Genomic DNA, 18,991 nt, shown 5'->3' on the forward strand with positions numbered 1-18,991 from the left:
AATTTTTTTCCCGTTTTCTGTTACATGGCATGGTAAAATCAATGGTATCGTTCAAAAGTGCATCTCGTCCCGCAAAAAATAAGCCCTCACATGGCCATATTGAAGGAAAAATAAAAAAGTTATGGCTCTGGGAAGGAGGGGAGCAAAAAACGAAAATGAAAAAGCGGAAAAAGCTCCGGGGGTGAAGGGGTTAAGTACCAAATTGGCTCTGTCACTAAGGGGTTAAATATGAGGAAAACCTCAACCACATTAATTATAAACACAGTAAACATGTGATTATGCTGCAGGTTTTTCAGTATGTGTATTATGTAAACTAGGGGGCAGGTCACTGAGGGATCACTGAACTGTCAGCAGTCTTCATTATGAACAGCTAATCAAAGCACCACATGAAGACCCCCACACAGGCCGCTCAGGGGCGCGAGCATATCATTAACTCAAAATTGAAAATAAAGATTAAACAACCACAAGATGGAGTTCATCATCCAATGTATCATTGTAATCAGTATAACGGCGCCAAAATGACACTGTGTGTAGTTTAGTGTGCACAATCCTGCTGACAGGTTCTCATTAAATGAGAATCTGTAATGTCCAAAAATGCTATTAAGCTGCAGGTTGCCACACTAAAAGCCTGGCTACAGGGAAGAAACGAACGTTAATCCTTCCAGCAGCTTCAAGCTTTCAGTCAGTTATATCTAAGGCTACGTTCACATTTGCGGTGCGTCGGGCGCAACCGCGGCAACGCATGCGCCCCTATATTTAACATGGGGGGCGCAAGGACATGCGTTGTGTTGCGTTTTGTGACGCATGCCTTTTTTGGGCGCAGAGGACGCAGCTTGTTGAATTTTTTTTGCGCTATAAAATTGAACGCATGCGTCACAAAACGCAGCGTTTTGCATGCGTTGTGTCGCCGACGCAGCACACAACAACGCAAATGTGAACGTAGCCTAAATTCATACCTTTGAGGTTTTTTTCTGTGCATATAAAAGGAGTGGCCTGCCTTTCCTTTAAGGTGGGAATTATATTGATGTGGTCTCCCTTGGCTGTGTGTAAACTAGTTGGGCCCAGTACTTCTCAGCCCTTATCCACATGCATGTCACTTGACAAACGGTAAGGTTTTTAATAATAGGGTTAAGACGGTCCCAATTACGGTCACCATGGAGTGAGGGCTGGCTTCTACATTTTCTTTTATCAAAAAACATGTTAACTAAGTACTGTATATTATTTTCATGCACTAGGCTATTTAATCATTATGTTTCTGTCTTTGCTTTCTTCAGTCATAAAGGCGCAGATTCAGTAACCACACAGTACATGGTGAGCAGAGCTGGAGGGAGGACGGGGTGGGGGAAGAATAGAGCCCACCACACCATGTAATTTCCAATGTCTCCGGTTGACAGCAGGGTTGAGGCCATTCCTGGTTGTGTAGCACAGCCAATGAGGGAGAAAGGAGGAAGATATCTGGCACAACCATCCAACAATGAAAACACAAACAAAGTGGATTTATGGTTGGACGGTCGTACCATATTTCTTCCTCAATTCCACTACATAGTGAGCAGCAGTACACCAGCACAGACAGCTGGCTCTACACTGCACCAGTGCGGAGCCGGTAGTCAGTCACTGTCAGGGACTGGTGACAGCCGCCGTTCACTATGTACTGAGCAATGACTGAAGCAGACAAGCTGCACATCTATGACTGAAAGCCTGAGTTAATTTCCTACTGGCAACAAGGTAGTAAGTGTGGTGGCCGCATGGCTTCAGAGTGCTATTCACCTGCAGATTACCTACATATCTACAGGTTAACAGTGTTTTTGAAATGACAGGTTCCCTTTAAAGTACACCAGATTTCTCAGAGGTCTATGTTGGCGGATAAATCTGTTGGGCAATCCCTGCATGTGTTGTGACTGTTGAACAGCCAGGAGACAAGCAGGCACGGGGACTCAGGGTATGTGCACACGTCAGGATTTCTTGCAGAAATTTCCTGAAGAAAACCGGAAATTTTCTGCAAGAAATCCGCATTTGTTTTGCGTTTTTTTCCCGTTTTTTTTTTTTTTTTTAGCATTTTGCAAGAGAAATTAGCTTAAGTTTGTAGCATCGCTTGGAAAACTGACTGACAGGTTGGTCACACTTGTCAAATATAGTGTTTGACAAGTGTGACCAACTTTTTACTATAGATGCTGCCTATGCCTATCAATAGTAAAAGATAGAATGTTTAAAAATAATAAAAAAAAATGGTTATACTCACCTGCAAACAGCCGATCTCCTCAGCGGCGTCCGTTCCTATAGATGGTGTGTGTGTGTGCAGGACCTTCGATTAAATCGCGGTCACACGACCGGTCACATGAGCGGTCACACGACCAATCACAAGACAGCGACGTCATCGTAAGTCCTTCACACACACCATCTATAGGAACGGAAGCGGCAGCGTGCACCGCTGAGAGGCGGGAAGACTCCGGGGCCATCGAAGGTGAGTATATCACTATTTTTTATTTTAATTCTTTTTTTTTTTTACCAATTATATGGTGCCCAGTCCATGGAGGAGAGTCTCCTCTCCTCCACCCTGGGTACCAACCGCACATAATCTGCTTACTTCCCGCATGGTGGGCACAGCCCCATGCGGAAAGTAAGCAGATCAATGCATTCCTAGGTGTGCGGAATCCCCGCAATTCCGCAAATTTAATGAACATGCTGCTTTTTTTTTCTGCAATGCGATTTTTTCACGAAAAAAAAATGCAACATTTGCACAAGAAATGCGGAATCACTGTAAATAATAGAAGGCATATGGAAGCGTTTTTTTTCGCGTTTATCACGTTTTTATAGCGAAAAAACAAAAAAACGCGAAAAATACTGAACGTGTGCACATGGCCTCAAACTTATTTTTCGAGTACGCTGAAGGCACTGCTCTGATAACACCTTAGCAGAGCATGCTCACTCTTCACTAATCAGAATCAATTTACACAAGCTTTGGCATATATTCTGTAAGAAAAGGTCATTCAAATTTAGTGCTTCCCTAATCCATATCACAGTGATAATTTACTATTCACCATGGGCCTGACTGCTAGAACACGGACCAAGCAGATAGCCTGCAAAGCCCGTCTTTATCTTCATAAGTTAAATAGACACTGAATGTAGATGGGGTTCTACAGAGCCTTAATGTCAGGATTGGTGGGGGTCCAAAAGGATCAGAGGCACAGCTGTCACAAAGTTATTAAAGAATTAAAAATTTAGTATAGACCATTATATATTTGAAAAAAAAAAATGAATAGCCACATACCGTAATTTGAACATTATTCATAAAGCCAAGCTACCATTTTAATCCACAGCAAAGTGCAAACAAAATAAAAAATATCTAGATATAATATGTATAATGTGTTTTGCATGCAGATAAACCCCTTATTTCACAAGTAAAATTAAGATTTTGACTAAAAGAATCACATTTTAAGGGATGTTTTGTAAATTTCTATTCATTGCTCCTCATCACGGTACAATGCCAGAGCAATTTTCCTTCTTCCACTTTACAGCTGAAAGTCACTTTCCCTAATTTAAATTCAAAAAGCTGCTTTCTATAGTTGAATGGGCCTTCAAACTAATTCTGTTCAGGGAAAAGCCTAATGGATAATACATATTACAGAAATTAAAAAAATATCTAAATTGCTTCCAATACATTGCTCATTCGTAAAGAAATATAAAATATATGCATGAACAGGTTTTCCCTAACAGCAATAAGCAAAGTTGCCTAAAGCAAATCATTGACCATACAGTCGAAACTATATCACAAAACCACATCCTAAAAAATTGATTTTTATCACCTTCTCGACTTACATTTTTTTTTTTAGTTTTTACGTTTCATCCTCACCCTTCTTCCAAGAGCCATAAACGTTTTACATTGTTTGTCAACAGTGTATTTAAGGGCTTGGTTTTATTACTTTATTTTTATTATTACATTATTCAATTTACCATGTGGTGTACTGGTAAATAAGAAAAAAAATTACAGCGATACTACGAGTGTGTATTTTCTATTCTTCTAATTTAATGGGGGTAGAAAAAGTTATTCAAACTTTTTTCATGTTTTAAAAAGTTTCCCTCACCATATTTTGTAGTTCCCTTAACAGGCTTGAACCTGCGATTGCCCAACCGCTTGCACTATATACTGGAAAACCAGAGTATTGCAGTATATAGCAAACATTGAAGACAGGGACCAAACATTGAACGTACAAGTAAATCCAACGTTAGGAAGGTGTTAATTATAACTGATTTCTATGGAAAAGCAATTTTTTTAAATGGTTTAGATTGACTACTTTTGTCTTGGTAGCAGCACGCACTCTCTCGTATAAGTCTCAGTCTCCACTGCAGGAGCCAGCGTTGCAGAATAACATTACATTAGATGGCTCTGCCTCCTGCACTGGAGATCACGCAAAATCTTTAATGCAGGCGATTTACAAAACGATTACTGTACATATCTATATTTAACCCCTTCATGACCCAGCCTATTTTGACCTTAAAGACCTTGCCGTTTTTTGAAATTCTGACCAGTGTCCCTTTATGAGGTAATAACTCAGGAACGCTTCAACAGATCCTAGCGGTTCTGAGATTGTTTTTTCGTGACATATTGGGCTTCATGTTAGTGGTAAATTTAGGTCAATAAATTATGCGTTTATTTGTGATAAAAACGGAAATTTGGCGAAAAGTTTGAAAATTTTGCAATTTTCACATTTTGAATTTTTATTCTGTTAAACCAGAGAGTTATGTGACACAAAATAGTTAATAAATAACATTTCCCACATGTATACTTTACATCAGCACAATTTCGGAAACAAAATTTTTTTTTGCTAGGAAGTTATAAGGGTTAAAATTTGACCAGCGATTTCTCATTTTTACAACAAAATTTACAAAACCATTTTTTTTTAGGGACCACCTCACATTTGAAGTCAGTTTGAGGAGTCTATATGGCTGAAAATGCCCAATAGTGACACCATTCTAAAAACTGCACTCCTCAAGGTACTCAAAACCACATTCAAGAAGTTTATTAACCCTTCAGGTGCTTCACAGCAGCAGAAGCAACATGGAAGGAAAAAATGAACATTTAACTTTTTAGTCACAAAAATTATCTTTTAGCAACAATTTTTTTGATTTTCCCAATGGTAAAAGGAGAAACTGAACCACGAAAGTTGTTGTCCAATTTGTCCTGAGTACGCTGATACCTCATATGTGGGGGTAAACCACTGTTTGGGCGCACGGCAGGGCTTGGAAGGGAAGGAGCGCCATTTGACTTTTTGAATGAAAAATTGGCTCCACTCTTTAGCGGACACCATGTCATGTTTGGAGAGCCCCCGTGTGCCTAAAAATTGGAGCTCCCCCACAAGTGACCCCATTTTGGAAACTAGACACCCCAAGGAACTTATCTAGATGCATAGTGAGCACTTTGAACCCCCAGGTGCTTCACAAATTGATCCGTAAAAATGAAAAAGCACTTTTTTTTTTTTTTTTCACAAAAAAATTCTTTTAGCCTCAATTTTTTCATTTTCACATGAGCAACAGGATAAAATGGATCCTAAAATTTGTTGGGCAATTTCTTTTGAGTACACCAATACCTCACATGTGGGGGTAAACCACTGTTTGGGCACATGGTAAGGCTCGGAAGGGAAGGAGCGCTATTTGACTTTTTGAATGAAAAATTATCTCCATCGTTAGCGGACACCATGTCGCGTTTGGAGGGCCCCTGTGTGCCTAAACATTGGCGCTCCTCCACAAGTCACCCCATTTTGGAAACTAGACCCCCCAAGGAACTTATCTAGATGCATATTGAGCACTTTAAACCCCTAGGTGCTTCACAGAAGTTTATAACACAGAGCCATGAAAATAAAAAATCATTTTTCTTTCCTCAAAAATGATGTTTTAGCAAGCATTTTTTTTATTTTCACAAGGGTAACAGGAGAAATTGGACCCCAGTAATTGTTGCGCAGTGTATCCTGAGTATGCTGGTACCCCATATGTGGGGGTAAACCACTGTTTGGGCGCACGTCGGGGCTCGGAAGTGAGGGAGCACCATTTAACTTTTTGAATACGAGATTGGCTGGAATCAATGGTGGCGCCATGTTGCGTTTGGAGACCCGTGATGTGCCTAAACAGTGGTAACCCCTCAATTCTACCTCCAACACTAACCCCCCCACACCCCTAACCCTAATCCCAACTGTAGCCATAACCCTAATCACAACCCTAACCACAACCCTAATTCCAACCCTAAAGCTATGTGCCCACGTTGCGGATTCGTGTGAGATTTTTCAGCATCATTTTTGAAAAATCCGCGGGTAAAAGGCACTGCGTTTTACCTGCGGATTTTCTGCGGATTTCCAGTGTTTTTTGTGCGGATTTCACCTGCGGATTCCTATTGAGGAACAGGTGTAAAACGCTGCGGAATCCGCACAAAGAATTGACATGCTGCAGAAAATACAACGCAGCGTTTCCGCGCGGTTTTTTCCGCACCATGGGCACAGCAGATTTGGTTTTCCATAGGTTTACATGGTACTGTAAACCTGATGGAACACTGCTGAGAATCTGCAGCGGCCAATCCGCTGCGGATGCGCAGCCAAATCTCCGCACAGTGTGCACATAGCCTAATTCTAAAGGTATGTGCACACGCTGCGGCAAACGCTGCGGATCCGCAGCAGTTTCCCATGAGTTTACAGTTCAATGTAAACCTATGGGAAACAAAAATCGCTGTACACATGCTGCGGAAAAACTGCACGGAAACGCAGCGGTTTACATTCCGCAGCATGTCACTTCTTTGTGCGGATTCCGCAGCGGTTTTACAACTGCTCAAATAGAAAATTGCAGTTGTAAAACCGCAGTGAAATGCGCATAAAAACCGCGGTAAATCCGCCATAAATCCGCAGCGGTTTAGCACTGAGGATTTATCAAATCCGCTGCGGAAAAATCCGCAGAGGACCAGAATACGTGTGCACATACCGAAACCCTAACCCTAGCCCTAACCCTACCCCTATTCTAACATAAGTGGAAAAAAAAAAATTCTTTATTTTTTTATTGTCCCTACCTATGGGGGTGACAAAGGGGGGGAGGGGGGTCATTTATTATTTTTTTTATTTTGATCACTGTGATAGATTATATCTCAGTGATCAAAATGCACTTTGGAACGAATCTGCCGGCGGGCGCACTGTGCATGCGCCCGCCATTTTGGAAGAAGGCGGCGCCCAGGGAGAAGACGGACGGACCCCGGCAGGATCGGTAAGTATGATGGGGTGGGGGGGAATCGGAGCATGGGGGGTGGATCGGAGCGCGGGAGGGGTGGAACGGAGCACGGGGGGGTGGAACGGAGCACGGGGGGGTGGAACGGAGCACGGGGGGGTTGGATCGAAGTGAAGGGGGGGGTGATTGGAGCACGGGGGGAGCGGACAAGAGCACAGGGGGAGCGGAGCACAGGACGGAGGGGAGCTGGAGCAGTGTACCGGACAGATCGGAGGGCTGGGGGGGCGATCGGTGGGGTGGGGTGGGGGCACATTAGTGTTTCCAGCCATGGCCGATGATATTGCAGCATCGGCCATGGCTGGATTGTAATATTTCACCAGTTATAATAGGTGAAATATTACAAATCGCTCTGATTGGCTGTTGAAAGTGAAACTGCCAATCAGAGCGATCGTAGCCACGGGGGGGGGGGGGGGGGGGGGGGGGGTGAAGCCACCCCCTGGGCTAAACTACCACTCCCCCTGTCCCTGCAGATCGGGTGAAATGGGAGTTAACCCTTTCACCCGATCTGCAGGGACGCGATCTTTCCATAACGCCACATAGGCGTCATGGGTCGGATTGGCACCGACTTTCATGACGCCTACGTGGCGTCAAAGGTCGGGAAGGGGTTAACAGAATAATAGTGGGGATCTTCAGAATGGTTCATTATATTTTATATAAGATGATCACTAGAAATGTATTGTACCTGAATAAATTTATTTTCTTTCTCAAATTCTTCCTGGTCTTCATCAAGCATAGCTAAAGCATCATCTGTGAAAACAATGAGAGAAACTGTCACTTTTCAACGTACAAGACTAAATGCTGACATGCAAATGTGAATTTTTATCCTTAGAGCTAAAAAAAACAAAAAAAATACACTATGGTAGAACCACGAGTTAGTAAATAATTGGTCACTGATTTTCTCTGACAAGTTCTAAAGGATGATGCCTCATTTAAAACCATAACAGGGGAAAATAAAAATAGTGAGGCTAAAGGAAGATTAGTAAGAAAGTGGACCAGCTTGTTAACAAAAAAAACAACCCATAATCTGTGGTGGAGTTGCACATCATAGATCAAAAAGCTTTCAAAACGCATCAAATGTAGCAAAAAAAAACAAAAAACTTACTTCCAACAATAAAATCTTCATCTTTTAAGTCATTTGATGATCCAGTGAAACTTGCGGCTTCTTTTTCAAATGGCTTATAGTAAGCAAGATCAGTAACCCACTTGCCTTCTTCATTCTGATAAACAACACTATGCGCCTGACTTCCTGCAGAAAGATAAAAACTAAAACTATGCAAAATACATAAAAAGAAGTTCTCATCAATGGTTCATGGTTTCCAGTGACAACTGCACTGCACGATCACGGGATAGGCCAGGGAAGCTAATCTCTACAGGACACAGCAAGGTTAAATTCCTGTAGAGACCGGTTATTTCCCCCAGTGCTGCAAGGATGATCTTAAATGGGGATAAACCGCATGATGAGTAGAGGGGCACAGAGGAGGCATGGAAGTTACCACAGTGAGAGCCTCCCCTATCCAAGACTAAAAAAGTTATGATTTTAACTAACAAATTTCAGAAGGTCAGCAGAATTGAGGATGTTATTAAGAAACTCCATACCTTTATCACCATCACTATGCTGGAAGCTCCAGTGACCAGAATGCACTTCATCAGACTGCCAGATATCCTGACTAGGCCCCATCTGGTTGGAACAAGTAGGTGTCAAATATGTATCTGCTAATCGACTGGCATTTCCTTTGCTAACTGTATCTAAGCTTGCGGCATCCACAAACCCCGATGTATGGTTTGAATACGAAAATATCCGAGACAGTTTAGCAGAGTTCTCCGAACCAAATTCACCATTTGAAGCTCTACCATCTTGGAAGTATAGGGAATTCAGTTTCTGTGTCGTGTTTGCAGGTAATGAATTAAGATCGCATGAACTCTAAAAAGAAATACCGTATATAGTTTTTATTTCACAAATTCAGTTAAGAATAAGACGAAAAATTACACAAATTAAAAGGGTAAAAATTTATAGGAGAATCACCAACTAAACACTTCAAGAATAAAGTGTGGCTTAAGTATTTCTACGCTTTTTTTCACCTTTCCTTACTCTAAGTAAATTTATTCAAAAAGACAGACTGTCCGCTAGAGATTCGGGATGTGAATCTTCTAACATAGAACCTTGCCCTCTTCAATTTTTACCAGATAGGTAGGAAATTTGACAGCATATAACCCATCCTTGTATTTCAATGGAGTTAAATCTTTATTGCTGATGTCATGAGGCAGAAATAGGAAAACAGGAGATGAGGAATCTGAGCCCCTGAACTGTCCCTCAGGCTAGGGGAAGCCCTGTCTTCCTTAATTTGGGGGTACCCTTGAAGGTAGGGAGGCCCAAGTCACCGACCTATCCCTGTCTCCTGTTAAACCCTCAACTAAACCCCCAATCCCCACCCCAGGAGGTGAACAGTGTAAACAGCACCACAAAGCAAATAAACAGGAATAAACAACATGAGAGTGAGGGGAACACGATACCAAAAGGTGAATGCACAAACTACAAAAGGACAAAGAAACAATAACACCACAATTAGCTTTCTCTGCTGCAATGCACCACACAGCAGAGTAAGGCACCAGGAATAAGTATTCAGCTGTAAGACAACAGCACTCAGCAAGCTCCTATTCCAGCAAGGTTGGTATCCAATGGACCTGGATAACCAACAATCAGCTGAAGCACCAGGTGACCTTATAAAGGATGGTGGGAGTGGTCACAAACATCAGCTGACCCAGCAGCAATGCCACAACACCAGCGGCCACCGGGGGGAGAAAACTGCATTAAGCCCCAATGACCAGGAAGGAAAAAGGTTTAAATCTGAGGGAAATCAGATCTGCCACAGATCCAAACATGGATCGTGACAGCTGATGTCAATTGCTCCCCCTCTCATCCTTCCTTACACACAAAGTAAAAACTTTTCATCCTGTTCCCAAACTAGAAAAAGCACACAGCACTCTGAATATAGCAACTTCTATCAAGCAAGAATATTGAAACAACATTAGCAGCATACAGGATTCACAAAAAAATAAAATAAAAGCACATAGGCTTTAGTACAAGATCCCCCAATGAGCGTCTCGGAGAAAAGGATTTCACGGTGAGTAACACAAAAATCCCTATTTCTCCTTCACCTCATTGGCGGGGGACACAGGACTGTGGGATGTCCTAAAGCAGTCCCTGGGTGGGGAATTAACTCACCGGTATAACATCCCGACATCTGCCGGCTATAGGTGCGCTACCGCTGCCTGAAGAATCCTTCTGCCGAGACTTGCATCTGCCGAAGTCTGAGTGTGGATATTGTAGTGTTTGGAAAAGGTATGCCAACTAGACCAGGTTGCGGCCTTGCAAACCTGTTCTGCTGAAGCCTGGTGCCGAAGCGTCCAGGAAGCCCCCACTGCCCGAGTGGAATGGGAGTGGAATGCACTTTGATTCCGGCCGGAACAACTATGCCCTTGACGCGGTAGGTCTCCTGAATAGCCGATCGTATCCACCTGGCCAAGGTTTATCTCGAGGCCGCAAGTCCCTTCCTGCGACCCTCAGGGATGACAAACAGCACATCTCTGTCTGACTGAAAGGTGCTGTCTGTGAAATGTACCTTCTTAGCGCTCTCACTAGGTCTAACGTATGGAGAGCTTTTTCCACATGGTGTGTTGGCGCCAGACAAAAGGAAGGCAAGACAATGTCCTCAATGTGGAACGAGGAAACAACCTTTGGTATAAAGGACCGTGCTCGTCTGAGCACCACCTTATTTTGATGGAACCGTAGAAAGGGAGCCCGGCAGGATAAGGCAGCCAGATCCGATATCCGTCTAATTGAAGTAACGGCCACCAAGAATACAACTTTCCAGGAAAGGCAAGTTAAAGAGACGTCCTGAAGGGGTTCGAAAGGAACTTCCTGCAAGGCACTTAAAACCAGCTTAAGGTCCCAAGCATCCAGGGGAGCTCTGTAAGGAACCTTAAGAGCTACTCCCTGTAGGAAAGTCTTCACCTGTAGATTAATAGCGATCCTGGGCTGAAAAAGTACCGACAAGGCTGATATCTGTCTTCTAAGTGTACTCGGTGCAAGCCTTGAATCCAGGCCGGTTTGGAGAAATTCAAGAATGTTTGGGATGGAGTACCGTAGTGGGGGGGAGCCCACACCTTCTGCACCATGAAAGGAAAACCTTCCAAGTGTGATGATAACTACGTGCAGAGGCTGATTTCCGGGCACTAATCATGGTAGCGGCTACCTCTTGGGAAAACCCGGCATGTGTTAGGATCCAAGATTCAATGGCCAGGCCGTTAAACACAGGGCCCCTAAGTTCTGGTGGTAGATTGGACCCTGCAAAAGTAGGTTCGGGTGGTCTGGAAGCCGCCACGGAGCTCCGGCGAGCAGCTGCACTAGGTCTGTGTACCATGACCAACGAGGCTAATCTGGGGCGACCAGGATAACTGGAACTCTTTCTGTCTTGACCTCTCTGATTACCTTCGGGAGTAATGCTAGCGGGGGGGAACAGATATGGGAGATGAAACTGGTCCCAAGGCAAAACTAACGCGTCCACAGCAAATCTCCTGTGGATCTCGATACCAGGCTACAAACTTGGGCACCTTGGCATTCCTCCCGGAAACCATCAGGTTCACGTCCGGGTTTCCCCAGCGTTGACATATCTGTTGAAATACTTTGGGGTGCAGAGACCACTCCCCAGACGCAAGGCCCTGTCGACTGAGAAAATCCGCAGCCCAGTTTTGTTTTGTTCGCCCGGGATGTGGACTGCCGAAATCACCGAGTGATTCTTCTTGGCCCAGCAGAAGACCTGCCTTACCTCGTGCATGGCCGCCCTGCTGTGGGTACCCCCTTGATGATTTATGTATGCCACCGCTGTGGCATTGTCTGATTGAATCCGGACAGGGCGGTCTGCCAGATGATGAAAATGCTGCAGAGTCAGCCGAACAGCCCGAATCTCCAAAAGATTGATCGGGAGACATGACTCTTGAGAGGACCAGCATCCCTGGGCCTGTGCTCGACCACCATGAGAGAGCCGGTCTAACCTGGAAAGATAGACGCACCTGATGTTGAGAGAGAATGGATGTTTGTCCCATGCTGTTAACAGTGCATGTTGGAGAGGACGAAGCTGGAGTTGCGCAAATGGCACTGCTTCCATTGCCGCCACCATCCTTCCTAAGACCCTCATGCAAAACTGGATTGTATGATAGACAGGCCGGCGAAGGATCCTCACCTCTTGCCAAAGATTCAGGACCTTGTCCTGGGGTAGGATTGTCAAGCCTTGTAAGGTGTCAAAGATCATCCCTAGAAAAAAAATTCTCCGGGATGGTACAAGAGACGACTTTTCTAGGTTCACCAGCCACCCTAGATGAGAAAGAGTGTCTAGAGTAATGCTGACATTTTCCCTGCAGGCCCGAAAAGACAGCCCGTTAATGAGGACATCGTCTAGACATGGTAAAACGAATATGCCTCGGGATTGCAGGATGGACACAACAGCTGCCATGACCTTTATGAACACTCTGGGGGCAGTGGCTAGCTCGAAAGGTAAGGCCGTGATCTGGAAATGCAGGCTGCCTATGGCAAAACGTTGGAATATTGATGCGCAGGAAATATGGAAATGTGTAGATAGGCATCTTGAATATCTATTGAAGCTAAGAATTCTCCCTTTTCCATTGATGTAATAACTGACCGGAGAGATTTTATTCGAAAGTGACGAATCTTGACAAGCCTGTTTTAGTTCAGGTACAAAATGGGCCTTACTGTTCCATCTTTCTTGGTAAGTAAGAACAGGTTGGAAAAGAACCCCTGAAATCTTTCTTCCTTTGGAACTGGAATGATGACCTTGCGGAGCTGAAGGGACTCTATAGCATTGAACAAGACTTGTACCCGGGATTTTGAGCTGGGTAGGAGGGCAGGAAAGAACCGGCACAGGGGGTGGTTGACGAACTCTATATTGTATTCTGAAGACACCAGTTCTCTTACCCACCTGTCATGAACTGCAGTGAGCCAGGGCTGGTGAAAAGAGTAGGCAGCCGCCTACTCTGTCGGCAGAAACTAGAGACCGGCTCCAGTCATTTGGCGGAAAACCTATGGGACCTAGATCCCCTTCCCCTCCCTTGGGATTGCATTCTTTCCAATGGGTTAGCCATGTAGGAGATCTGATGATCTCTGTCCTGATTGGGTCGCCCTGGAGTAGCGGGATTTGACGTTGGGGTCCACCTGGTATTGCGAAAGGGCTTAAAAGTGAGCCTGGAACTGGCGACGAATAGGCTGTTTAACCCTCTGCTGTGGAAGAAAATTTCTTTTCCCTCATGTTGTATCAGAAATGAGCTGATCCAATTTTTCTCCAAATAATCGTCTAGCCTGAAAAGGAAGGGTAAGAGATTTCTTAGAAGTAGAATCAGCCCGCCATGTGCTCAACCAAAAAGACCTTCTGATGGCAATAGCGTTAGCTGCCGCTGAAGCCGCACAGTTCACTACATCTAAAGACGCATTGATCAAATAACTCCCAGCTAGAGCTATTTGATTTGACATCTCTCAGCTCCACGGGAAGATCCCTCTCCTGAAGAGCTTTGGTCAAAGATTCTGACAAAGACATCATGGCCTTAGCTACCCACGTCGTCGCAAAAGAGGGCGAGCGGGCTAAACCTGAAGCCTCAAAAACTGAACGAGCCAAGATATCAATAAGCCGATCAGTAGGATCTTTAATAGATGAGCCATTGGGAAGGGATAACAGTGTGAGAGGCCAAACGAGAAACTGGAGGCTCTACCGAAGGAGATTCTGCCCATTTCTTACGCAGTTCAGGAGAAAAAGGGTATGTAGCATTCAGAGCCTTTTGTCCAGCAAAACGTCTGTCTGGATGCTCCCTGTGACATTGGACCAAGTCCTCAAACTCAGGGTGAGAAGCGAACACCCTTTGAGACTGCTTGGCCCTCTTGAATGATACCCTATGACCAGAGGTCAAGGTAGATTCGTCATCTATACCCAGGGTTTGATTGACGGCCTCAATTGGACTGTCCACTGACTCCTGGTAATCAGGCGCCTCTAGATTGAGGGATCCCTTGGAATCGTAGTCCTGACAGAGTTCACCGCTCTCCGCTGGAGAAGGTGAACGGGAGGCGGAACTCCAGGACGCAGATGCCCCTGATGGACCGAGAGACGCTGTGTGGGTTCGCTTTCCCTGCGTCTGCCTAGTGCGAGCGTGGCCCCTGCAGGTCGAAGGCTCCTGAGAGTCAGAAGACCTCTCCACGGCAGGTGAACCACTGTCCCTGGCCCTAGCCAGGGTTTGCAGGTACTCGATTGCCTTAGTTAGGGATGCCATAGACTGTGACAAGGACGTGACCCATTCCGGAGGAGAAACCACGGCATTTACCCGAGTCGCAGGGGAAGGGTCCTGAGCGCGTTCGGAGTCGCAGACCTCACAGAGACTATTACTCTGGGCATGCAGAAAAGCGGACCGACAGACTACACATGCTGTATATAGCACCGTGTGAGATTTGGCCTTTCTAGACAAGGTGCCCTGCAAAGTTATAGTCAGATAGATCTAGATAGGCCGAAGCAATGCAGAGATTAATGCTGTCAGGCTGGGGGGAGTAGCACTTACCCCAGTCCTGTGTCCCCGTTCGTTCTGTGGAACTTGTCCCAGAGCGAAGAATCCGAGCTGCCTTTTGAAAAAGAGCGCTCCCTAGTGGGCGGGACTAGAACCAGCGGTTTCTGAGGCCTAGCTTCTGCTTCCCAGCGTTAGGCAAGGAAAGGGAGGGGGCGGAGCCGTCAGAAAATGACGCGTCCGGAAGGGGCGGGACTTCCGTCCACGGCCTACTTCCTGACAGAAGCCGAGGACTAAATTATCGACTGCCACGTAAGTGACGCCGGCGGTCCGCAGTGTGGCGCTGCCCGCAATAGACAGGCCGCAGCGCAGCTAGAAAAAAGGAAATCGCGGTGCCGTCAGCAGGAAAAATCTTGGCGCGGCCAGCCGCAGCGTCGGACATGGTTCGTTGGGTTCCCCAAGAAAGCGAGGAGCCCGCAGAGCAGTCCTGCTCCTCCAGACCCCCAGTATGCATGCCTCAGGAGCCCTCATAGCCCCCTGCGTGAGGAGGCTGTGTGAAACAAAAAAGGAGGGTGCAGGCACCCTAAGGGTACCGTCACACTAAGCGACGCTGCAGCGATACCGACAACGATGTCGATCGCTGCAGCGTCGCTGTTTGATCGCTGGAGAGCTGTCACACAGACAGCTCTCCAGCGACCAACGATCCCGAGGTCCCCGGTAACCAGGGTAAACATCGGGTTACTAAGCGCAGGGCCGCGCTTAGTAACCCGATGTTTACCATGGTTACCAGCGTAAACGTTAAAAAAACAAACACTACATACTTACCTTCAGCTGTCTGTCCTCCGACGCTCTGCTTTCCTCTGCACTGTCAGCGCCGGTCAGCCGGAAAGCAGAGCGGTGACGTCACCGCTGTGCTTTCCGGGTGGCCGGCGCTGACACAGGATGCAGGAGGAGTGCAGAGAAGCACAGCGCCGGGGACAGACAGCGGAAGGTAAGTATGTAGTGTTTTTTTTTTTTAACGTTTACGCTGGTAACCAGGGTAAACATCGGGCTACTAAGCGCGGCCCTGCGCTTAGTAACGCGATGTTTACCCTGGTTACCAGTGAAGACATCGCTGGATCGGCGTCACACACACCGATCCAGCGATGTTAGCGGGAGATCCAGCGCCGAAATTAAGTGCTGGACTTTCCTCAGCGACCAACGATCTCCCAGCAGGGGCCTGATCTTTGGTCGCTGTCACACATAACTATTTCCTTAACGATATCGTTGCTAAGTCACAAAAAGCAACGATATCGTTAACGATATCGTTATGTGTGACGGTACCTTTACTCCATCTTCCTTTACATAGGATGAGGAGAGGGACCGTCCGCCCCCCCACCTTTATCACCGCTGTCTAGCATTGGTGATGCAGTGGGGGCCGCACGGACTGACCAGATGCGCCTTTACAGCCTAGGGTTCCATTACCTTAGGGTGGTCAGGGCTTAGTCCGGCAAGTCTCACGTTGCGGAAAAGGATACGTGGAGGAGACACTCCACGTGCTCGCCCGTTGATGGTTTGCGGAGATCGGACCCCTTCAAAAGGGTCAGTCGCCCCTGTCTCGCTTCCAAAAAAGGTCCAGGAGGTCTGGGAACAGACCTGTGCCTCCTTCAGACACGAAGCATGAACTGGGTTCGCCAGCGGCCAGTGTCAAGTTGTATACTGCGGAGGAGGAGCTAAACTTTTTTTATGTTTACTTAGTGTCAGCCTCCTGGCGGCAGTAGCATACACCCACAGTCCTGTGTCCCTCAACGAGATGAAGGAGAAAATCATGTATGCAACATACCATTATAGGTTACTCACAGAATTCAATTCAACACTGTCCATACTGCACTTCTGAAGTGCAAACAATGTTTCTGTTTGAATCCCCCTAAAAACGATATTAAGACAAGGCCCTGATGGAGCCATAGACCACTATAACACGAACAATTCAAATAAACATCCAAAAAGGCATGGTCTTACAGAAAAAAATATGCAGTTCACATGAACTCTGTTAGAGCCATAAGCTGCTATGATGCTATCAAGAGTTCATCTCAATCCAGTTTTGAGAGCGATTCAGATTGAAACCCTGATCACACTATAGAAAAGCAGTGCCAATAGTGCCTAACAAACTGTACAATAACTGCAACTTCAGATTTATGTATAAGATTACAACAGAGTCATGGTGGTAGGATCATGATCAATTGACAAGGAGTCTAGAGAAGATTTGTGTCATGATAGGACTGGCGAGTAAACTGGGACCAGGGGGCACCTTTCCTAGCTCGCCCTGTTTCCCACGATACCTCATATGGTGAGGATGCCAGGGCCTCCGCCCTTGCCCTGTCTCCTAGCTGCAGCCCTGCGTCTTTCCACTTCCCCTACCCAGGGAAGAGAGGCGCTACCGTGTACCATAGTACACAAACCTGACAGACAGGGGAATAAAGACAAGGGTAAAAGAAAATTCCACTCCCACAAAATATACTCTCACAAATAACAGAGGAATTCACCAGGGTCTGAAGGACGGGAGAAGAAAATAAGGCAGGTTAGGATGAGGAATTTCCAAGCATACAAACCAAGCAACAGTCGCACAATAAACTCCTCCAGCTCTCCAGACACCAGCTCCTTAAAAAAAGAAAGCCTAGCTTTTATAGGAGAGAGAAGTGTCTAACTGAGCACAGCTCAATGCAGGGTTTTCCACATGGCCGATTAACCCCTGTCCTGCTGAAAGAAAAACATTTAATACACAGGAGAAGCACTTCTTCTCAGCGGCAAAGCAGGAGCCGTCAGATGCTGCGGTCTTCTGGCACTGCTCTGTAGCGGAAACTCCGTGACAATTTGCATGTGAAATGGATGCAAACAATATTGTAGGACTAGATCAAAAGGTCTGTCCCATACTGTCTTCTTTGCAGTCCCACAAGGACTGTTTGTGGAGACAAGCACAACCTTACATGCTTAGAAGGAGGCCTTGCTTATAAAAGTCCATATATGGCTTGGAAAATATTTAGATGGAAGTGTAAGGGGGCGTGGCCTAGCAGGAGATGTGAGAGGACGCTTGCCGGACCTCTCCCGCTGCCCGAACGGAGATTTAAGTGATTCTGAAGGCGCCGCCGAACGCCAAACACCGGAGGAGCAGCTCCTGAGTGGCCGGGGAGCAGGGAGAGCGAAAAGCGCGCTGCAGGAGCCGGGGGAAAATGACGCGCAAAAGGCAGAAAGAAGCCGGGGTGGCCGGCTGCACGCGCTCCCAAGATGGCGCCGACAGCGCAGCGGAGGAGGCGGCAAAGGCAGGCGCTGCTTACCAGAAGCGGCTAGAAATACTAGCAAAGCTGGAGCAGTTTGCCAGAACAGAGGAGGCAGGACGGATGATGCAAGGAGCTGAAGGAGAGGTGACAGGAGGAGCAGTGGATTCAGTGGAGCAGACGGGTGAGCAGGCTGGGGCACAGAGGGAGGTGGTGGAGAGCGAATCCTGCATAGCACCCACCATAACACCAGCCATAAGCAATGCCCCACTGGATAAGGGGGCTGGGCTGGCCCTGGATTGTGCAGCACAGCTGGGAACTGTATGTATTGATGAGGCTGCGGAGCCGACCCTGAGGGACATTTTCTCTGCTATATTGTCTTGCAAGACTGCTTTAACAACCCTAACTGCTCAGGTGGATGGCCTGAAGGGGGAGGTCTCCTCGTTTCGCTCAGCCATGCACAAAATGGAGGGGAGAGTTGAACTGTTAGAGGAACGTGTAGGGGGAGCGGAGGACCAAATTGCCGAAATGACTAAAAGGGAGAAAAAATACATCCAGCGCATTTCAGAGTTGGAGCTTAAAACTGACGATCTGGAGAACCGCTCACGTAGGAATAACTTGAGAATTGTTGGTGTGCCTGAAAAGGCAGAAGGAAACAACCCCACGGAATTTATTGAAACATGGTTGAAAACTAAGGTGGGAGGAGATAGTCTCACTAAATTATTCGCGGTTGAAAGAGCGCACAGGGTGCCGTCCAGACCTTTGCCCCCTGGATCCCCTCCAAGGACCTTTCTGGCTAAAATCCTGAATTATAGAGACCGAGATATTCTGATGAGGAAGGCCAGGAATATGGAGGAATTAACCATCGATGGAAATCGAGTATCCATCTATCCTGACTATTCCACAATTGTGCAGAGGCTTAGGATGAA

The 18,991-nt window shown here is 46.2% G+C and overlaps 1 protein-coding gene across 1 annotated transcript in view; it reads right to left on the reverse strand.

The window, feature by feature from the left end:
- The window catches only part of CEP192 (centrosomal protein 192), a 310,915-nt gene that overhangs the window by 154,339 nt on the left and 137,585 nt on the right, over positions 1 to 18,991 (reverse strand). The window contains exons 13-15 of the mRNA XM_069731008.1: positions 8,854 to 9,178; positions 8,360 to 8,503; positions 7,940 to 8,004 (exon numbers count right to left, since the gene is read on the reverse strand). Coding sequence (XP_069587109.1) covers positions 7,940 to 8,004; positions 8,360 to 8,503; positions 8,854 to 9,178 — 534 coding nt within the window. The remainder of the gene's footprint in view (positions 1 to 7,939; positions 8,005 to 8,359; positions 8,504 to 8,853; positions 9,179 to 18,991) is intronic.

The sequence above is a fragment of the Ranitomeya imitator genome, chromosome 6 (assembly GCF_032444005.1).
Source record: "Ranitomeya imitator isolate aRanImi1 chromosome 6, aRanImi1.pri, whole genome shotgun sequence".
Taxonomy (NCBI): domain Eukaryota; kingdom Metazoa; phylum Chordata; class Amphibia; order Anura; family Dendrobatidae; genus Ranitomeya; species Ranitomeya imitator.